The sequence below is a fragment of the Heterodontus francisci genome, chromosome 23 (assembly GCF_036365525.1).
Source record: "Heterodontus francisci isolate sHetFra1 chromosome 23, sHetFra1.hap1, whole genome shotgun sequence".
Classification (NCBI taxonomy): domain Eukaryota; kingdom Metazoa; phylum Chordata; class Chondrichthyes; order Heterodontiformes; family Heterodontidae; genus Heterodontus; species Heterodontus francisci.
Genome location: NC_090393.1, coordinates 59675917 through 59699370, shown reverse-complemented (window position 1 = coordinate 59699370; position 23454 = coordinate 59675917). Strand labels below are relative to the sequence as shown.

Below are 23454 nucleotides of genomic sequence, written 5' to 3'. Positions count from 1 at the left end.
GTTCTAAATTACAACTGAATGAAGACTGACCTTTTTGAAGCGCTTTATGTTCAGTGCAAATGGAATGGGGATAAAGATGGGGCCATTTCCACTCAGTTCCCAGTCCAAGCAGCGAGACTCTGAGCAAAGGCTGCAGCCCCTCCCCCCTATCCCAGCATGAGTCGGGGCAGCTATACTTGTGAGGGAGGGAGCAGAGTGAGGGAGGGAGCAGAGTGAGGGAGGGAGGAAGCGCAATCTAATGGCCACAGAAGGAACCCTGATGATTGACCCATTGTGTAACCGTGGAAGCAGCTGCTCAAAGCGGAGGTCTCACCTCTGGCTGGCTTCCATCTCCAGCAAGGCTGACAGAGCTGAAGTTCCCTTCTTGCCGAGAGGTGGCCCTGCTGGCTCAGTGGGATAGTTTGAGAGGGGCCCGGTCACCTGCAGTCCTTTAATGGGGGCCCCTTTCTGAAAGATGAATAGAAAAACCTGCATTAGTTAAACAAACTGAGGCATCACATTCACCAGCAGCTGAAAGTCAATCGTACACCGGATGACAGATTAGCCTCTCCCTGTGAGCATCAATCTCAATAAATGGAAGAAAACTGAAGGGCAACAGGAATATTCCAGAAGTCTGAATTGCAAGCCTTATGCTGGTACCTCCCAACTAGTAAAATTACTTTTAATCTTTAACATTGTTAAATATGTCATATTCTGACCCACCCGAATGGTCCCACATATCAGGATGATTGACAGAGCACCAAGCAGATAGGAATCACAGACCCAGACAGATTGTGGGGACCTTTCCCTGTAAAACTCTGATCTGGCAGGACCACCTATCATTATAAACCAAAAACACGTAATACTTCTGACCACTTCAAAATCTCACTTTGATGAGCACATTGAGTCTCTTTTTTTTTATTTCCAAAATATATTTTATTCATAAAATCTGTAAAAAATACATTAAAAAACAGTTCCAAAAAGCACATGGTCAAACAATACAAAGAGTGCAAAGGAGATCAGTTTCCTTCAATACAGGAGTGAGTTGCCTCACAACACTTCCATTTCATTTGACATGCCATGTACATTTTACAGCAAACAAATATTTTCTGGCTACAGTTCGAGGGGTTTTCCATGGATCTAGCACCTCAGTTCACCTTGGTCGGGGGACCTTACACAGTGGTCTTTCCCCATTGAGCCTTTGCTGCAGCTGCCCCAAGCTTTAGTGCGTCCCTCAGCACATAGTCCTGGACCTTAGAATGTGCCAGTCCGCAACATTTGGTCGTGGACAACTCTTTGCACTGGAAGACCAGCAAGTTTCGGGCAGACAAAAGAGCGTCATTCACCGAATTGATAGTCCTCCAGCAGCAGTTGATGTTTGTCTCGGTGTGCGTCCCTGGGAACAACCCGTAGAGTACAGACTCCTGTGTTACAGAGCTGCTTGGGATGAACCTCGACAAAAACCACTGCATCTCTTTCCACATCTGCTTTGCAAAGACACATTCCAGAAAGAGGTGGGAAACCGTCTCTTCCCCACCACAGCCACTTCAAGAGCATTGTGCAGAGGGTGTGAGACTCCGGGTGTGCAGGAAGGATCTGACAGGGAGGACTCTTCTCACCACCATCCAAGCTATATCTTGGTGCTTGTTTGAAAGTTCTGATGTGGCATTCCGCCAAATGACTTTGGCAGTCTGCTTGGGGCACCATCCGACCGGATCCACCATATCCTTTTCCCATAGGGTCTTGAGGACATTCTGTGCAGACCAGTGCCTGATGGATTGGTGGTCAAAGGTGTTTTTCTGTAGAAACCTTTCCACGACGGATAGGTAGTACGGCATGGACCAACTGGATGGCGAGTTCCGCGGCAATGTGACCAGGCCCATCCTTCGCAACACTGGGGACAGATAGAACCTCAGCACGTAGTGACACTTGGGAGTTTGCGTACTGGGGGTCTACGCACAACTTGATGCAGCCGCACACCAAGGTGGTCATCAGGATGAGGGCGGCGTTGGGTACATTTTTCCCGCCCTTATCAAGGGGTTTGAACATCATGTCCCTCTGGACCCGGTTCATTTTGGATCCCCATATGAAGCGGAAAATGGCTCGGGTGACCAACACAGCGCAGGAGTGGGGTATGAGCCAGACCTGCGCCACGTACAGCAACGTGAGCGCCTCACACCTGATGACCAGGTTCTTACCCACAATGGAGAGAGATCGCTGCTCCCACATGCTCAGTTTATGGTGTACCCTGGCTACTCACTCCTTCCAGGTTTTGGTGCACGCCCCGGCCCCTCCGCACCATATCCCCAGCACCTTCAGGTAGTCTGACCTGACGGTGAAGGGGACAAAGGATCGGTCAGCCCAGTTCCCAAAGAATATGGCCTCGCTCTTGCCGTGGTTAACTTTGGCTCCCGAGGCCAGTTTGAACTGGTCGCAGATACTCATCAGTCTGCGAATGGACAGCGGATCCGAGCAGAAGATGGCGACATCATCCATGTACAGGGAGGTTTTAAGCTGGGTGCCTCCACTGCCTGGGATTGTCACCCCTCTTATGCTCACATCTTTCCTAATAGACTCAGCAAAGGGTTCAATACAACAAACAAACAAGACAAGGGAGAGAGGACAGCCCTGTCTGACTCCAGATTGGATCGGGAAACGTTCTGAATCCCACCCATTGATTGAGACTGCGCTACTGATGTTCGTGCAGAGCAGTTTGATCCAATTGCAGATTCCCTCCCCAAACCCCATTTTGGACAGCATGTCCATCATGTAGGTGCGTGATATCCTGTCAAAAGCCTTCCCTTGGTCCAGGCTGATGAGGCAGGTGTCCACCCTCCTGTCCCGTACATAGGCGATCGTATCCCTGAGTAGCGCAAGACTATCAGAGATCTTCCTGCTGGGTACAGTGCAGGTCTGGTCAGGGTGAATCACCAACTCCAGAGCAGACGTGACTCGAGTGGCTGTGGCTTTGGACAGAATCTTGTAGTCAACATTAAGCAGTGAGATGGGCCGCCAATTTCTGATTTCTGCCCTGAGCACATCGAGTCTCACCATGGCTAAGATAATAGGTCCAGGATTATCCTTTAACTACAGCATCACACATATGGCCCACCATGTTCTCCTGACTCCTCACCATCACATTAGGCTAAAACTAATCGTCCAATTTATCCAAAATAAAAATTCACAGACCCTCTGAGGCACAGCAAGAGACCAACAGGCCAATACTTTAAAAAGGAACAATATAAATGGAATTGGTACACAAGGGATTTTAAGTCCATTTTTGGAATATGTTATTACGTCATTTGATTACTGAAGAGAATTTTGGATGAAATAATATTCATGATGCTATGTTGTACATGCATGACATAAATCTCCAGCGAATTTCAGATCTTCAGTCAGAACTGATGCTGAGTGACCAGGGTTGGCATTTATGTTATAAGTCATTCGTGTTGTAGACATTTCTTTGATGTACACAGAGTTTAACAGATCTTCACATTGAGGAGTTGATGTTGGGAAACTGCTATTCCCTACACTTATTATTTCACTTTGATGGTGTTTCACAGAGTTAATGAATTGTCCTAATCTCATCATTCTGCATCAACAGGCTGTAAATTCGCATGTTATTCTGCATGCTTATGTTCAACCCAACTATTCCAGCAACCAAACAACTCTATTTTGAACTAAGGTATGGACACAAGCAAAGTAAAGACATAGACACCGTCCTTAACAACACTGCCAATGTGCCAACTGCACTTATTGTTCACTGCTACAGAAAGAATGGGAAACACAACTGGCTGAAGCCATTGCAAAATTCAATTTTCCTGGCTATCTAAAATTATTAAACCACAACTTGCATTTATGTATCACCTTTAACACAATACAATGCCCCAATGTGCTTCACCAGAATGTTATAAAGCAAAATTTGGCCATGAGCCACATAAGGAGATATTAGGTCAGCTGACCAAAAGCTTTGTCAAAGAGCTACGTTTTAAGCAGCGTCTTAAAGGAGGAAAGTGAGGTAGAGAGGGAATTCCAGAGCTTAGGGCTGAGGCAGCTGAAAGCACAGCCACCAATGGTGGAGCAATTAAAATCAGGGATATTCAATAGGCAAGTGAGCGCAGATATCTCGGAGGGTTGTGAGGCTGGAGGAGGTTACAGAGATAGGGAGGGGTGAGGCCATGGAGGGTTTTGAAAAGAAGGATGAGAATTGTAAAGTTGAGGCCTTGCTTAACCAGGAGCCAAAGTAGATCAGCAAGCACAGGGGTGATGGATGAGTGAGATTTGGTGCGAGTTAGGACATGGGCAGCAGAGCTTTGGATGACCTGAAATTTACAGAGGGTATAATGTGGGAGGCTGGCCAGCAGTGTGTTGGAATAGTCAAGTCTAGAGGTAACAAAGGCATGATTGAGGGTTTCAGCAGCAGATGAGTTGAGGCAGGGATAGAGTCAGGCGATGTTAGAGATGGAAATAGGTGGTCAGAAATTATCCTACTCAACATAAAATTCACAACTCATTCACCTGCAAACATTCTACAGATGGAAGTTTGTAGTATGGAAATCTAACACTACATCAGAGTGTTTCAAGAAAACCACCGGCCCAGATTTTGCTGGAGGATTATATAGGGCTTTGGTAAGACCACACCTGGCGTACTGTGTCCGGATTTGGTCTCTTTACCTAAGGAATGATGTATTTGCCTTAGAGGGAGTGCAATGTAGGTTTACTAGACTGATTCCTGGGATGGGGGGATTGTCCTATGAGGAGAGACTGAGTAGACTAGACCTATCTTCCCTGGCATTTAGAAGAATGAAAGGTGATCCTATTGTAGCATATAAAATTCTTAAGGGGCTTGACAGGGTTGATACTGGGAAGGTGTTTGCCCTGGCTGGGGAATCTAGAACAAGGAGTCACAGTCGTAGAGTAAGGGGTTGGCTATTTAGGACAGAAATGAGGACAAATTTCTTCACTCAAAGGGTTATGAATCTTTGGAATTCTCTAACCCAGGGGGCTGCGGATGCTCAAGTTGTTCAGTATATTCAAGACAGAGATTGATAGATTAGATTAGATTAGAACATTACAGCGCAGTACAGGCCCTTCGGCCCTCGATGTTGCGCCGACCTGTGAAACCATCTGACCTACACTATTCCATTTTCATCCATATGTCTATCCAATGACCACTTAAATGCCCTTAAAGTTGGCGAATCTACTACTGCTGCAGGCAGGGCGTTCCACGCCCCTACTACTCTCTGAGTAAAGAAACTACCTCTGACATCTGTCCTATATCTATCACCCCTCAACTTAAAGCTATGTCCCCTCGTGTTTGCCATCACCATCCGAGGAAAAAGACTCTCACTATCCACCCTATCTAACCCTCTGATTATCTTATATGTCTCTATTAAGTCACCTCTCCTCCTCCTTCTCTCCAACGAAAACAACCTAAAGTCCCTCAGCCTTTCCTCGTAAGACCTTCCCTCCATACCAGGCAACATCCTAGTAAATCTCCTCTGCACCCTTTCCAAAGCTTCCACATCCTTCCTATAATGCGGTGACCAGAACCAGAACGGTTCTTGGATATTAAGGGAATTAAGGAATATGAGGATTATGCAGGAAGGTGGAATTGAGGTAGATGAGCCATAATCTTATTGAATGGCACAGCAGGCTTAAAGGGCTGAATGGCCTGCTCCTGCTCTTATTTCTTATGTTTTGACTTTTTTTTCCCCCATGAAGTTGCCAGAAGTCTGAGTTCATAACAGCGCAGTGAGGGTAACAGGAACCCTGGCGAATGATGGCAATCTATTTCCTTAACCAATGAGATTAAAGGATTGGGAGATAGACAGATGAAGGACTGAGGAGGGTGAATTAGAGTGGGTAAATTAAATGCTCCATCAGGTACAGATGAGAAATAAAAAACAGGAATAAAAGATTGGATTGAGAGAGACAGACAGGAAGAAGTAAGAAAAAATGAAAAAAATTATATATTTTTAAAAATCTCCAACAATTCACAACCTGAAGGAATAAGACTCCACACTTTCAGTTGTTCACTTTCTAGGCAAGAGAAATTGATTGGCCATCGTTGGCAAGTATCCCGTTGTTCAGAGTACTTAGGGGATGGGGGGAGGTAGAGAGCGAGATGTTTTTGCAAAGCGAATGGCAGAGGGGCACCAATCAGCCAGCAAGTTGTGAGGACTCATGATTCATGGGGAGTCTCTTCCTCACAAGCTGGTGGTCAATTTGTACATTAATCATTCAGGCACCATTAATTTGTCAGAAAAATCTGGTCCCTTAATGATCATTATTTATTCCCTTCCTAACGCAAGGGAAAAAAGCAAATTAACTGTGCGCCCCTCCACTTGATACTGACATTCCAATGAACAGTCTCTTTGGTGCAGCTCTTCCTCTGGTGTAACTTATACATCGTATACTACATTAGCTGGCACAATTCAGCTGAGGCAAGTTGGACAATGTAAATCTCTTCCCTTATAAAACGGATAACTGGCTTAGACAGTAAAGAACTGACCAAGCTCGCTCAACCGAAGCCATGCAAGATGAATGACAGGCAGTTGTTGAACATTAACACAGGTCCCCTCTGGCTGGGCGACTTAAACACTCCACTGTCTAAATTACTAGTTGCCAATAATTGGTGTTCCACTGAAAAGTGAAGAGACAGCCTCACCCTTATGATTCTGTCTGAGCGATGCCTTCTCCGTATTCGGTTCAAACCCTCTACAAATCGAATGAAACCATCCAGCAGCTGCCACTCCTCCTGGTCGGAGCGCAGCTTCTCACCGTAAACGTCACAGCGAGTCTCTCCCTCCGTGATTCGTTTCGTAGCCGTTACGCAGGCCGGCAACAGCAGGAACCTTGTTCGCCAGAACTTCAGGGATTCGATCAGGCTGTAAAGCAGCAATTAAAAAAAAAGTTTACTCCGCTGTCAGGGTCTTACTTAGTACAACAACAACTTGCATTTTCATAACACCTTTAACATAGCAAAATATCCCAAGATGCTTTATGGGAGCATTATCAGACAAAATCTGACACTGAACCACAAAAGGCGATCTTAGGACAGATGACCAAAAGCTTGGTCAAAGAGGTAGGTTCTAATGAGTGTCTGAAAGGAAGAGAGAGAGATGGAGAGGTGTAGGGAGGATATTCCAGAGCTTGGGGCCAAGGCAACTGAAGACACGGTTGCCAGTGGTGGAGCAATTAAAATCAGGGACGTGCAAGAGGCCAGAATTGGAGGAGGTTTCAGAGATAGGGAGGGGCGAGGTCATGGACATTTGAATCACCTCAAGTTTATGGAGGATGGGAGGCCGGCCAGGAGGGCATTGGAATAGTCAAACCTGGAGATAGGTGGAATCCTGATACATCAGAGACCAAGGGCACAAGCAAAAATCTCCATGTTATCTTGATTTCTACCCTTGGCCTGGTCCCAGTCTCCAGCTGACTTCCCACTCACACAGGATCTTGCACATAGCATATGGTACTTAAAACTCTCCCACTATAAATATGCAGCAGCCATCTACAATATTCCCCAGTGCCCCTCTCTTCAACTGCATGTCAGTGTGAGCTGGGACTCGGCTGCATGCTTAGCCCTACCAAGGAGTTCACTTGTGTGAATTTAGTGCTCCAGAGTGACATGGGAAATACCAGGTGTCAGCACTGCTCTTTCATTGGTGGCTCTGAGGAAGAAGTCGGAGTCCTTGTGGATATTGGCAGAGAGGCGGAGACACATACCTGAAATCCTCGGAGCCCGATGAGCAGATGTACTGATCCAGGTAATTCCATTTGTACTCCTCCAGCCGCTCGTGACAGAACTCCACCCAGCACGACACGAACTCAGTGCTGGAATGTGGCGGGCAGAGGCTGTAACTGTACTGGATCTGAGCAGACTCATAAGGATACCTGAACCAGACAAAAAGCAGCCGCCAAGAATCAGAACACAGCTGCTGTGCTACGTCTTCATTCTTCTCAATTTCTGCAATCCTTTCTTCGCACCCCACACCACCCACCACCCCCAACCTCCAAGCAGCATTACATGAATGAAGGGCCAAGAGGAAAATGTGCTTTTAGAAACTAAATAAAATATATATGCCAAAAACCATCACTTTTTGACTCACTTCTTCACTTCCCAAACTCATCTCCGATTGAAAGATGTACACTTTAAGAACACAAGAAAATTCATTGTTTTTGACAGGTTTTTTTTCTAAAGCTCAAGTTGCCCTGGCTTGCAGTGTGCCTGGAGCTGCCAGGGTGACTCAGCAAGCAATCTTACTGCTCCACTCTCCGTGTGAAGCCAGATCCCACTCGGACCAACTCCTATTCCCCACTCAGAATCATGTTATCGGGTCCAAATCAACTGTTGAAAATAATGCATGTCCATGGAGGCAAACCTCTGCTCCCTGCACTACTCTCCTGTCAAATTTCCCCAAAATCACAGAGCTTTTAAAAAACAGTTGCATTTAGACAGCCTCAATCACATCTCTCAGCAATGTCCCAAAAGTGCTTCAAACGCAATGGATCACTATGACGTGCAGACAGAGACAGCAGTAATTTTGCACAGAGCAAGATCACAGGAATAACAAGGAAATTAATGAGTAGATAATCTGTTGCTGGTGTTGACTGAGGGAAGAACAACAGTCAGGATATCAGAGGAGCTCCATGCTCCACCTCAGATAGCATGATCGGTTTGTTTAAGCCCATCTGGAGCACTGAGAAAGAGGAGGGGTGACTGTTGAGTGGCTCATTTGAAAGATGGCACCTCTGACAAAGCAGTGCTCTCTGAGTGCTACACTGGAGTGTCGGCTTGGATTATGTGCTTCAGTGCTAAGTGGGGCCAGAACCAACACCTTTAAGATGTCATCGTTTTATTTTTAAATAAATGTATTAGTAGTGTAAGGAAGCACTATAACCAAACAAGGCTGGCAAAAATACGGGAAGCTACACAGCTGGGTCATAATGGGGGTAGATTGGCTGTAAAGCACTTTGGGACATCCCGAGATTGCAAAAGACGCCAGACAAATTCAATTTATTTTGCTCTTTTCTTTTTCGATACAGAATGGTATTTTACAGTTTTAAGGGCAGCGACCTGATCACAACCATATTTGACCTTGGTGAATGCTCAGTTAGGCTTCTCGCTGCTGAGGCATTTATGCCTCCTTTACTCGACCAGCTTCAAATCAAGTGAAGAATTTCTGCTACACACAAAAAGCATGACTGCTGCGTGACCTTGAACTGCACTGGTAAAAGCTCGTGTTCCGCTCTCATTTACAAATCTAGTTTTGCGTTCTCATTTTATTTTGCAGAAAGACACAAAATGATGGCAAAATGTCTGTCCCATCCTTGTTAAATTATCCAAACATCAACCAGGTGAACGGCAGGGCTGGACCACTTGCTTCTCACTTACTTGGGTAGATAGCGCGTGACGGTTATTATCTTGTCTTTTAAGCAGACCTTATGAAAGGTGCGCCCCATGCTCAGCCAATAAGCAATCTCCTCCTCTTCCAGCTTGTTCCTGGACACCAGACCTGCAAACACAGGTGTTACACCGGTTACTAAACAGCAGCACTGAGGCATTTGATAACTGAAGTTCATCTGGAAGGATCCCTCCTATAAAGTGTGGTGGGTATTAATTATTGCAGAGGTTCCAATGGCCGAAATTTTACGTCGCCCCAGCGGGTCGGATGGTGGCGTGAGGGCGGCATAAAATTGAGCGGCAGGCTCCGGGAGGCCTACCCGTCTCGATTCCGCCTCCGTACAAGTTTACGGAGGTCAGGCGGGGTGGGGGTGGGGGGGGGTGGAGGGTGGTAAACGGCTCGCCTGCCCAAGGCCAATCAAGACCCTTAAGTGGCCACTTGACGGCCACTTAGGGGACCTCGCCTGCCTCCATGGGTATTTTACCCGTGGCAGGCGTGTGTGCTGGGGACGTGAAAGGCCGCCCAGCAAGGCAAGGGCCTCCCCCGCCTCCCAACCCACCCCCGCGACCCAAGACACTCCCCTCCCTTTCCCCTGAAGGACCACTCCAGCCTCACCAGGGAAGGACCGATCCTCCTGGTGAGGCATGCCCCTACTTACCTTCCCTCCTCGATCCATGGCGTCGGCTTGACTGCAGTCCCAGCAGTGGCCACCGCACCCGGTGGCGCTGCTGAGACTAAGAGCTGCCGGCCCGCTGATTGGCCGGCAGCTCACTGAGGCGGGACCTCCTCCCTCAAGTGGGTGGAAGTCCCACCTCGTGACAATTAAAGCCCGGGGACCTGTAAAATACAGGACAGATCCCCAGGCTAGGCAGAAGCGGGTTTGCCTCCGACTTTCACGTCGGAGTCCGGCTCCAGTCCATTCACCATAAAATTCCGGCCAATGCCTTTCTGACTGGCCCACGGGGACTATGATCTACGACATGCTTAGCAGAGACACACATGGCCGTTAAAGGTGCAGACTTGGTTTTGCCGCTGGCATACGTACTGACCTTCAATTTACCGCTTGGCTTTGCACTCACCCCCACCCTCCAACCATGAGGACAGGGAGATCAGTAGGTTATACACCTTCTTTTGACTCTGAGATACTGCCCAATGATGGTTTAGGACCAACATTAGTCATTTAGCCCCTCGAGTGTGTTCCACCATTCAGTGAGATCATGATTGAACTATGACCCAGCTCCTTGCCCCATATCCCTTAAGATCACCTCTGCCTGACCTCTTTCAGGGTTCAGTGGATTGGGTTTCAATCTCCAGCGGGTGTTAACATCCACAACTTTCAAAACATAACTAACAACTTGGAGCCACAAGGGATGCTGACGTTGGAAGTGGGGATACCACAGTAATACAGTAAGGGTGACTGACTGAGTTTGGGTTTTGCTCGAAATGAGGGATTGATCCTCGCCTTAGCAGCTGAAATGGAAAAATATTCTGCACTGCATCATTGTAATGATGGTAGACAGCATTAACCATGACTGGACAACGCCGAGTGACAGAAGTGGGTTAAGAAACACTGCCACTCCCAGAAACTGCCACTGACTTCAGGCGGATGAGCCCTGGGAGAAGTTTCAGTGGGATCTTCAATGAAGGAAACACCATCAAAATAGCGATGAGTGTCCACAACCTGCAGCTGTGATGCAGCTGCAGGACAGAACACGGAAAGGGCGACCACGGACCCTCCCAATTACAACACCAGCATTCACCTTCCTGCCTTAAAATGGAGGACCGTCACAGGAGCTCCAACAATAGGCGACCAATAGTAATGATGATGATACGCCAACATCCACACCTTGCAAAAAGTTTTGCTCCTCCAACTTTCCCTTTTTTTCTTGCCAAATTCCTCCTGTCCCCACAAAGATAGGGTATGGTTCCAATTCACCTCCTGTACCCAAGCCCAACAGCCACTCTTCATGTTTAAGCCCAGGCACTGAATGTCAGCAGGCTATTCAGCACTGGGTGGCAGCTAAGCCCAATCCTGCACTCACACAACCGCACTTCCAGACAGTGGCTGCTGGGTAGAGATCCAAAGCGAAAGCCCCATTATTGCCCACCCTCTCCCAAGGGCACTGTGGGTAACACCAGTGCCGAAAGGAAATCTGTCAAAGATTAGCTCACTCGAGCAACCTGCACTGAACCGTTCTGCACGCCTCAGTGATTCACTGCACCATTAGAACCTAGATCTCATTTAACACAAAGCTTCATCTTAATGACCAACCCGTGCGGCTCCTTACCTCGTGTGTAGAGGGGGCTGCTGCTGAGAGGAGCCGAGGCTGCAGCATTGGACAGCTTGTTCTTGGTTTGGACAATAATCTGATATCCTTGCATGAGGCGCTGGCAGATGAACTCCTCAAACACCTGCTGGGCTGTCATTATAGGCCCATCCTCATCTCTCCTAGGAACGAGCAGAACAAGCAGGTCAGAAAATGTTTCACTGTCACTCTCTCCTTCAGACCAGCAATAACACTTTCTGCAACCCCTCATAAACCAGCCAATGATCACTGTAGAGTGTACTTCTCACATGACAATCCAGGCCTAAAGCTGTCTGATCTGTTGCAACTGAGAATTTTAGTTATCATTTTATCGCTGCACTTAGGATTAACCAAATTCTAATTGTCATAATATTACAGTGACTGAGTTTCCTTTCATTTATATTTTACCGACACACCTTGTTATTTTCACTTTGCACTTTCACCAGATCTCCCTGCATCATTTGACAGGAGCCCACTCCCCAGAGGGCCCACAGCCCACTCTCCAAACCAGAGGGCCCACGGCCCACTCCCCAAACCAGAGGGCCCACAGCCCACTCCCCAAACCAGAGGGCCCACAGCCCACTCTCCAAACCAGAGGGCCCACAGCCCACTCCCCAAACCAGAGGGCCCACTCTCCACAGTCATAGCTAAGGAGGAGGGGAGTCCACTCTCAATTCCATATACACAGACTTTCTAGCATGGTTCACTGGAAAGTAAAGTCCAGTTGGAACCCTGGCTGAGTTCCACCTTCTCTCTTTCGCAAGCAATAAGACCAGTTACAGCAGCCCTGCTACAATGTGCTAAGAAAGGGAAAAAGACAGACTTGCATTTATACAGCACCTTTCACATCCTCAGCATGTCCTGATGGGGCCCTGATATAACATCTCATCACCTGAAAGATGACACTTTCAACAATGCACTCCCTCAGTACTGTACTGGACTGACAGTCAGGATTTGTGAGCTTGATCCTGAACTGATTCAAAGGGGAGAGTGCTACCACCGAGCCACAACTAACTCAGGGAACCTAACCTGGCTCATCTACTAACTGAGTATCGCAGGAGCGACTGATCCACATTCTGCCACAGGAAAACTTGGCAATATGGCACCGTGTCCACATGACATGTAGCCCATTCCGCAGACAGGAAATCAACCATTCCCTGCAGGTCACTGTAATGGTGTAGAGGGTCTAAACAGCAAGGGCAGAGGGTCCATACTGTACCAAACTGCTCCCTCTTTTGCAGGTCTGGTGATAAGCACGATCATTCTGTTAACACATTTCGTTCCAATTACTAAAATAGACTGAAACCCATATTCAGGCCACTAAGCTCACAGTTGACCAATTACTCCTACTTCTGCTCCTCGAGGCAAGCCAGCACCTGGCAGCACTCAGTCACACTGACAGGTGTGCTGCCCAAAGATGGAAAATACCACTCCGCTGCTTCCAGCTAGGTAAGCTGATCAAAGCAGCTCTGCTGCTTGCAAATCACATCCATTTGTACATCCTGCAATATTTTCACTTATTAATGTTTCACATTTCCCAGTCATGCAGCTAGAATCAGTAGCAAGCACTCAAGGCAGGTGCAGCAGTCAGGTGCAATATAAAGCTCCCTCAGCACTGTCCAAATCATGTATCTCAGCACAGACCTCGAAAAGGTGCCCCCGTTACTCCCCAGACCACCAAACAATATGGCTGTTCTCAAACCAGGCAGCCACGTGGGTTCTCAGCAAGGCTGCCAATTCATCCATCTTTCTGCCACCAGTTCTCCTCCACTGGGGACTAGATTATCCAAACTCACATTATAGAGCTCTTATAGCCATCACACAGACGTTCATCCAACTACTCTGAGCCGATGACCAAATCTGTTTTCCCTGTCTCTGCTTTTCCCTCACTTTCATAAACAACTCTTTATGTATGGTAGGAGGATTAGATTAGAGATACAGCACTGAAACAGGCCCTTCGGCCCACCGAGTCTGTGCCGAACATCAACCACCCATTTATACTAATCCTACACTAATCCCATATTCTCAACAAACATCCCCACCTGTCCCTATATTTCCCTACCACCTACCTATACTGGTGACAATTTATAATGGCCAATTTACCTATCAACCTGCAAGTCTTTTGGCTTGTGGGAGGAAACCGGAGCACCCGGAGAAAACCCACGCAGACACAGGGAGAACTTGCAAACTCCACACAGGCAGTACCCGGAATCGAACCCAGGTCCATGGAGCTGTGAGGCTGCGGTGCTAACCACTGCGCCACTGTGCCGCGATCTTCCTTCTTCTGATGCTGCTCCCTAGCAGCTGAACTCCCACTACAATGCTCTCCTCCAGCTACTCAATTAAAATGTTTGCATATCTTTCAGTTTTCAGTTCTGAAGAAGGGTTCTTCCTGAAATGCTGGCCTGTCTTTCCTCTCTGCAGATAATGACTGGCTTGCTCACTCAGACTGAACCAGATGGTGTGTAACCCCTGGTGTCCTGTTCGACAAGGAGCTGAGCTCCAAACCCCATATCCAATTCATCACAAAGAACCCTTTTGCTTCTAGCTCTGCAAAGTCGCATTTCTCCTGGGAAACCTGCCAGATTAACTCTTGACGCCGCCTGAAAAGAACTGCTCCAGAATGATCCCAGTGACAGTAGTCTACGTGTATTTGGGAAGCCAGAATAAAGGGCCCATTGATATCATTCCATATCTTCTCCTTCAAGAATGAACAAATATTTGACCAAAGTATTCTTTTTTTTGTCTTTTTTTGGTAAAAGATCTCTGCAGAGAAAACTTCTTTTTTCTTTAATCTAACCGGTGTGTGTGTGTGGTGTGTGTGTGTGCGTGTGCGTGTGCGTGTGTGCGTGTGTGCGTGTGGTGTGTGTGTGTGTGGTGTGTGTGTGTGTGTGTTGTGTGTGTGTGTGTGTGTGTGTGTGTGTGTGTGTGTGTGTGTGTGTGTGGTGTGTGGTGTGTGTGTGTGTGGTGTGTGTGTGTGGTGTGTGTGTGTGGTGTGTGTGTGTGTGGTGTGTGTGTGTGTGGTGTGTGCGCGCGCACACGTGTTGGGTAGCTAGAGGGAAATATCTATTTACACTGCGTGTTAATGCTTTGCTTCATTACTGGATAAGTCTTGTTTTATAATAAGCTGATAATTTTGTTGTTTATTAAAGAAACCTGGTTTGTGTATTTTTTTCTGGGATAAAAAGTGTAGAGTATATGATTGATTATATCAGTAACTGGGTAAACATTTAAATATAGAAACATAGAAAAATAGGAGCAGAGTAGGCCATTCGGCCCTTCGAGCCTGCTCTGTCATTAAATACAATCATGGCTGATCATCCAAACTCAGTAACCTGTTCCTGCTTTCTCCCCGTATCCCTTGATCCCATTAGCCCCAAGAACTATATCTAACTCTTTCTTGAATATATTTAATTATTTGGCCTCAACTGCTTTCTGTAGTAGAGAATTCTGGGTGAAGAAATCTCTCCTCATCTCAGTCCTAAATGGCTTACCCTTTATCCTTAGACTGTGACCCCTCGTCCTGGACTCCCCCGCCATCGGGAACATCCTTCCTGCATCTAGTCTGTCCGGTCCTGTTAGAATTTTGTAGGTTTCTATGAGATCCCCTCTCATTCTTCTAAACTCTAGCAAATACAAGCCTAATCGACCCAATCTCTCTTCATACGTCAGTCCTGCCATCCCAGGAATCAGTCTGGTGAACCTTCACTGCACTCCCTCCATAGCAAGAACATCCTTCCTCAAATAAGGAGACCAAAACTGCACACAATACCCCAGATGTGGTCTCACTAAGCCCTTGTATAATTGCAGCAAGACATCTTTGCTCCTGTACTCAAATCCTCTCGCTATGAAGGCCAACATACCATTTGCCTTCTTAACTGCCTGCTGCACCTGCATGCTTACTTTCAGCGACTGGTGCACAAGAACACCCAGGTCTCGCTGCACCCTCTCCCTTTCCCAATCTATCGCCATTCAGATAATTATCTACCTTTCTGTTTTTGCCATCAAAGTGGATAACCTCACATTTATCCACATTATACTGCATCTGCCATGTATTTGCCCACTCGCTCAATCTGTCCAAATCACACTGGAGCTTCTCTGCATCGTCCTCGCAGCTCACACTCCCACCCAGCTTGGTGTCGACTGCAAGCTTGGAGATATTAGAACAAAGAACAGTACAGCGCAGGAACAGGCCATTCGGCCCTCCAAGCCTGCGCCGATCATGATGCCTGTCTAAACTAACACCTTCTGCACCTCCGGGGACCGTATCCCTCTATTCCCATCCTATTCATGTATTTGTCAAGATGCCTCTTAAACGTCACTATCGTACCTGCTTCCACCACCTCCCCCGGCAGCAAGTTCCAGGCACTCACTACCCTCTGTGTAAAGAACTTGCCTCGCACATCCCCTCTAAACTTTGCCCCTCGCACCTTAAACCTATGTCCCCTAGTAACTGACTCTTCCACCCTGGGAAAAAGCTTCTGACTATCCACTCAGTCCATGCCATTCATAACTTTGTAAACCTCCATCATGTCGCCCCTCCACCTCCGTCGTTCCAGTGAAAACAATCCGAGTTTATCCAACCTCTCCTCATAGCTAATGCCCTCCAGACCAGGCAACATCCTGGTAAACCTCTTCTGTACCCTCTCCAAAGCCTCCACGTCCTTCTGGTAGTGTGGCGACCAGAATTGCACGCAATATTCTAAGTGTGGCCTAACTAAAGTTCTGGACAGCTGCAGCATGACTTGCCAATTTTTATACTCTATGCCCCGACCGATGAAGGCAAGCATGCCGTATGCCTTCTTGACTACCTTATCCACCTGCGTTGCTGCTTTCAGTGACCTTTGGACCTGTATGCCCAGATCTCTCTGCCTGTCAATACTCCTAAGGGTTCTGCCATTCACTGTATACTTCCCACCAGTATTAGATCTTCCAAAATGCATTACCTCACATTTGTCCGGATTAAACTCCATCTGCCATTTCTCCGCCCAAGTCTCCAACCAATCTATATCCTGCTGTATCCTCTGACAATCCTCATCACTATCCGCAACTCCACCAACCTTTGTGTCGTCCGCAAACTTACTAATCAAACTAGCTACATTTTCCTTCAAATCATTTATATATACTACAAACAGCAAAGGTCCCAGCATTGATCCCTGCGGAACACCACTAGTCACAGCCCTCCATTCAGAAAAGCACCCTTCCACTGCTACCCTCTGTCTTCTATGACCGAGCCAGTTCCGTATCCATCTTGCCAGCTCACCTCAGATCCCGTGTGACTTCACCTTTTGTACCAGTCTGCCATGAGGGACCTTGTCAAAGGCTTTACTGAAGTCCATATAGACAACATCCACTGCCCTTCCTTCATCAATCATCTTCGTCACTTCCTCAAAAAACTCAATCAAGTTAATGAGACACGACCTCCCCTTCACAAAACCATGCTGCCTCTCGCTAATAAGTTCGTTTGTTTCCAAGTGGGAGTAAATCCTGCCCCGAAGAATCCTCTCTAATAATTTCTCTACCACTGACTTAAGGCTCACCGGCCTATAATTTCCTGGATTATCCTTGCTACCCTTCTTAAACAAAGGAACAACATTGGCTATTCTTCATTCCTCTGGGACCTCGCCTGTAGCCAATGAGGATACAAAGATTTCTGTCAAGGCCCTGGCAATTTCTTCCCTTGCCTCCCTCAGTATTCTGGGGTAGATCCCATCAGGCCCTGGGGACTTATCTACCTTAATGCTTTGCAAGACGCCCAACACCTCCTCCTTTTTGATAATGAGATGACTGAGACTATCTACACTCCCTTCCCTAGACTCATCAACCACCAAGTCCTTCTCTTTGGTGAATACTGATGCAAAGTACTCATTTAGTACCTTGCCTATTTCCTCTGGCTCCACACATAGATTCCCTCCTCTGTCCTTGAGTGGGCCAACCCTTTCCCTGGTTACCCTCTTGCTCTTTATATACGTATAAAAAGCCTTGGGATTCTCCTTAATCCTGTTTGTCAATGACTTTTCATGACCCCTTTTAGCCCTCTTGACTCCTTGCTTAAGTTCCTTCCTACTTTCTTTATATTCCTCAAGGGCTTCGTTTGTTCCCAGCCTTCTAGCCCTTACGAATGCTTCCTTTTTCTTTTTGACTAGGCTCACAATATCCCTCGTTATCCAAGGTTCCTGAAATTTGCCAAACTTATCCTTCTTCCTCACAGGAACATGCTGGTCCTGGATTCTAATCAACTGACGTTTGAAAGACTCCCACATGTCAGATGTTGATTTACCTTCAAACAGCCGCCCCCAATCTAAATTCTTCAGTTCCTGCCTAATATTGTTATAATTAGCCTTTAATTCCCTCATTTATATCATTAATATATATTGTGACTAGCTGGGGTCCTAGCACTGATCCCTGTGGTACCCCACTAATCACTGCCTGCCACTCGGAAAAAGTCCCGTTTATTCCTACTCTTTGTTTCCTGTCCGCCAACCAGTTCTCTATCCATGTCAGTATCTTATCCCCAATCCCATGTGCTTTAATTTTGCACGCTAATCTCGTATGTGGGACCTTATCGAAAGCCTTCTGAAAGTCCAAATACACCACATCCATTGGATCTCCATTATCTATTCTACTAGTTACATCCTCAAAAAATTCCAGTAAATTTGTCAAGCACGATTTCCCTTTCGTAAATCCATGTTGACTTTGTCCGATCCTGTCATTGTTTTCCAAGTACATTAGCTATCCTCCAATCTCTTGGAACTGTTCCAGAGTCTACAGAATTTTGAAAAATGACCAGCAATACATCCACTATTTCTAGGGCCACTTCCTTAAATACTCTGGGGTGTAGATTATCAGGCCCTGAGGATTTATCGGCCTTCAATCCCATCAATTTCCCGAACACCATTTCCCTACTAATACTGATTTCAGCAGTTCCTCCTTCTCACTAGACCCTATGCTCCCCAACATTTCTGGGAGGTAATTTGTGTCCTCCTTTGTGAAGACAGAACCAAAGTATGTATTTAATTGGTCTGCCATTTCTTTGTTCCCATTATAAATTCCCCCATTTCTGACTGTAAGGGACCCACATTTGTCTTCACTAATCTTTTTCTCTTCACAGATCTATAGAAGCTTTTACAGTCAGTTTTTATGTTCTCTGCAAGCTTACTCTCATACTCTATTTTCCCCTTCTTAATCAATCCCTTTGTCCTCCTTTGCTGAATTCTAAACTGCTCCCAATCCTCAGGTTTGCTGCTTGTTCTGGCCATTTTATATTGCTCCTCCTTGGATCTAATACTATCCCTAATTTCTTTTGTAAGCCACGGTTGAGCCACCCTTCCTGTTTTATTTTTGCCCTTGACAGGAATGAACAATTGTTGTAATTCATCCATGTGCTCTTTAAATGCTAGCCATTGCCTATCCACCGTCAACCCTTTAAATAACGTTCCCCAATCTATCATAGCCAACGCGCGCCTCATACTTTCATAGTTTCCTTTATTTAGATTCAGGACCCTAATCTCAGAATCAACTCTCTCACTCTGCATCTTAATGAAGAATTCTATCATGTTATGGTCGCTCTTCCCCAAAGGATCCCGCACAACAAGATTGTTAACTAATCCTTTCTCATTACACAATACCCAGTCTAGGATGGCCTGTTCTCTAGTTAGTTCCTCAACGCATTGGTCCAAAAAAATTACGTACGCACTCCAGGAATTCCTCCTCTACAGTATTATTGTTAATTTGGTTTGCCCAATCTAGACGTGAATTAAATTTACCCATAATATGTGTTGTGACCTGTGGAGAAGTGGAACTAGAGGAAGACAGTGCAGTCCTCCCGCCTCTGTCATAACACTGGTGAAATGTTATTGGCAGAGTGGCAATGGAATTGATGTGAAAAATCAAGAGATGCATTCATCTTCACGAGAAAACAAAAATAAAACCAAGAAACAGCATAGTTAAACAGCACTGCAATGTCCTTTAGGGAAGAAAATCTGCCGTCCTTATCTGGTATGGCTTATATTTGATTCACGACCCTCAACAATGTGGTTGACTCTTAACTGCCCTCTTAAATGGCTGAGCCCACTCAGTTGTATCAAACCGCAAGAAAAAAACCAATCAGCATAAAACCACACAGACCACCTGGCATTGGCTTAGGCACCGGAAATAACAAAGGCACACTCTGCCCATTCAACCCTACTTCCTCACTCCAAGCTAGAGACTTGTACCAAAATTCGGAGAACTGTCCCACAGGCTAATCAAGCAACAATCTGGCATAGTCATACTCACCATGCCAGTCTAGACCTGTGGCTGGTAGTGAGAGAACGAACAAGAGGGAAAGACCTACTTGAACTCAGTGTCACCAATTTAATTGTCACAGATGCATTTGTCCATGACAGTTTTGGTAGGAGTGACCACCGCACAGTCTTGTGTAGATGAAGGTCCATATTTTAACTCAGTACACCCTCCATCATGTTGTTTAGCACTACCACCGTGCTAAATGGGATAGATTCAGAGCAGAATTTGTGAAGGAAAATCGAGTCTGATTAACTTGATTGAATTTTTTTTTTAAGAAGCAATAAGGAGGATTGATGAGGGTAGTGCAGTTGAAGTGATCTCCATGGATTTTAGCAAGGCTTTTGACAAAGTCCCACAAGGCAAACTGGTTAAAAAACTAACAACGCAGGAGATCCAGGGAAATATTGCAAGCTGGATACAAAATTAGCTCAGAGGCAGTAAACAAAGTGTAACTGTTGAAGGGTGCTTTTGCAACTGGAAGGCTGTTTCCAGTGGCATTCCGCAGAGCTCAGTACGAGGACCCCTGCTTTTTGTGGTATATAGTAATGATTTGGACATAAATGTAGGGGACATAATCAAGAATTTTGCAGATGACACAAAAAGTGGTTGATAGAGAGGAGGATAGCTGTAGACTGCAGAAGATATCAATGGACTGGTCAGGTGGGCAGAAAAGTGGCAAATGGAATTCAACTCTGAGAAGTGTGAGGTGATGCATTTGGGGAGGTCAAACAGGGCAAATAAATACACAATTAAAGGGAGAATACTGAGAGATGTAGAGGAAGCGAGAGACCTTGGAGTGAATACACAAGAGCACAAGAAATAGGAGCAGGAGTAGACCATATGGCCCATCGAGCCTGCTCCGCCATTCAAAACGATCACGGCTGATCTTAGGACTCAACTCCACTTTTCTGCCTGCTCGCCATACCCCTTGATTCCCCGAGACACAAAAAATTTGTCTATCCTAGTCTTAAATGTATTCAACGATGCAGCATCCACAACCCGCTGGAGTAGAGAATTCCAAAGATTCACAACCTTTTGAGTGAAGTAATTTCTCCTCATCTCAGTCCTAAATGATCGGCCCCTCGCCCTGAGACTGCACCCCCGTGTTTCAGATTCCCCAACCAGAGGAATTATTTTCTCAGTGTCTTTCCTATCCAGCCCTGTTAAAATCTTATATGTCTCAATGAGATCACCACTCATTCTTCTAAACTCCAGAGAATACAGGCCCAATTTACTTAGTCTCTCATCATAGGGCAAACCCCTCATCCCAGGGACCAATCTAGCGAACCTTCGCTGCACTGCCTCCAATGCAAATATAGCCTTTCTTGAATGTGGAGACCAAAACTGCACACAGTATTCCCAATGTGGTTTCACCAAAACCCTGTATAATTGTAGCAATACTTCCTTATTCCTGTACACCAATCCCCTTGCAATAAAGGCCAACATGCCATTTGCCTTCCTAATTGCTTGCTGTACCTGAATGCTAACTTTCTGCATTCCTTGTACAAGGACACCCAAGTCTCTCTGAACATCGACACTTACAAGTTTCACACCTTTTAAAAATATTCTGCTTTTCTATTCTTAGGACCAAAATACTTCCCTACATTGTACTCCATCTGCCATCTTGTTGCCCACTCACTTAACCTGTCTATATCTCTTTGCAGCCTCTCTACATTCTTCCCCGCAGCTTACCTTTCCACCTACCTTTATATCATCATCAAACTTCGATACATTATTCTCTGTCTCCTCATCAAAGTCATTAATATAGATTGTAAATACTTGAGGCCCCAGCACTGATCCTTGTGACACTCCACTATTTACTGCCTGCCAACTTGAAAATGCCCCGTTTATGCCCACTGGTTGCTTCCTGCGAGTTAACCAATCATCCCTCCATGCTAATATATTACCCCCAACTCTATGAGCCCTTATCTTGTCAAGTAACCTTTTGTGTGGCACCTTACTGAATGAGTTTTGAAAATCCAGGTATACTACATCTACCGATTCCCCTTTATCTACCCGACTAGTTACATCCTCAAAAAACTCTCATAAATTTGTCAAACAGGATTTCCCATTAGTAAAGCCATGTTGACTTGTTCTAATCATACTGTGCTTTTCTAAATGCATTGTTAAAACTTCCTTAATAATAGATTCCAGCATTTTCCCAATGACTGATGTTAGGCTAACTGGCCTGTAGTTCCCTATTTTCTCTCTCCCTCCTTTCTTGAAAAGCGGTGTAACATTTGCCAAAGTCCAATCTGATGGGACCATTCCCAAATGAGAAAATTTGGAGAATGTGCACAGATCCCTGGAGGTAGCAGGACAGGTCGATAAAGTGGTTAAGAAGGCATATGGAATCCTTTCCTTTATTCGCTGAGGCATAGAATATAAGAGCAGTGAGGATATGCTGGAACTGTATAAATCATTGGTTAGGCCACAACTTAAGTACGGTGTTCTGGTCACCTCATTACAGAAAGGAAGTAATTGCACTACAGAGGGTACAGAGGAGATTTACGAGGATGTTGCCAGGACTGGAAAAATGCAGCTATGAGGAAAGATTGGATAGACTGGGGTCGTTCTCCTTCGAACAGAGGAGGCTGAGGGGAGATTTGATTGAAATGTACAAAATTGTGAGAGGCCTGGATCGAGTGAATGTGAAGGGCCCATTTACCTTAGCAGAGAGGTAAGTGACTAGGGGGCATAGATTAAGTGACTAGGGGGCATAGATTTAAAGTGATTGGTAGAAAGATTTTTTTTATTCATTCATGGGATGTGGGCATCGCTGGCCAGGCCAGCATTTATTGCCCATCCCTAATTGCCCTTGAGAAGGTGGTGGTGAGCTGCCTTCTTGAACCACTGCAGTCCATGTGGGGTAGGTACACCCATCGTGCTGTTAGGAAGGGAGTTCCAGGATTTTGACCCAGCGACAGTGAAGGAACAGCGATATAGTTCCAAGTCAGGATGGTGTGTGACTTGGAGGGGAACTTGCAGGTGGTGGTGTTCCCATGCATTTGCTGCCCTTGTCCTTCTAGTTGGTAGAGGTCGCGGGTTTGGAAGGTGCTGTCTAAGGAGCCTTGGTGCATTGCTGCAGTGCATCTTGTAGATGGTACACATTGCTGCCACTGCACATTGGTACCACTGCACATTGGTGGTGGAGGGAGTGAATGTTTGTAGATGGGGTGCCAATCAAGCAGGCTGCTTTGTCCTGGATGGTGTCGAGCTTCTCGAGTGCTGTTGGAGCTGCACCCATCCAGGCAAGTGGAGAGGATTCCATCACACTCCTGACTTGTGCCTTGTAGATGGTGGACAGGCTTTGGGGAGTCAGGAGGTGAGTTACTCGCCACAGGATTCCCAGCCTCTGACCTGCTCTTGTAGCCACGGTATTTATATGGCTACTCCAGTTCAGTTTCTGGTCAATGGTAGCCCCTAGGATTTATTTATTTTTTTATTTATTTAGAGATACAGCACTGAAACAG

General features: G+C 46.1%; 1 protein-coding gene across 11 annotated transcripts in view; it reads right to left on the bottom strand.

Moving 5' to 3' along the window:
- depdc5 (DEP domain containing 5, GATOR1 subcomplex subunit) overlaps positions 1-23454 on the bottom strand; it is a 231917-nt gene that overhangs the window by 85710 nt on the left and 122753 nt on the right. For all 11 annotated transcript variants that reach the window (XR_010977295.1, XM_068055365.1, XM_068055368.1 and 8 more), the window contains 5 exons: positions 11678-11838; positions 9380-9500; positions 7711-7878; positions 6650-6869; positions 314-447 (listed from right to left, as the gene is read on the bottom strand). Coding sequence is in view for 10 of the 11 variants with exons in the window: in XM_068055365.1 (XP_067911466.1) it covers positions 314-447; positions 6650-6869; positions 7711-7878; positions 9380-9500; positions 11678-11838 (804 nt within the window). In the remaining variant the exon portion in view is untranslated. The remainder of the gene's footprint in view (positions 1-313; positions 448-6649; positions 6870-7710; positions 7879-9379; positions 9501-11677; positions 11839-23454) is intronic.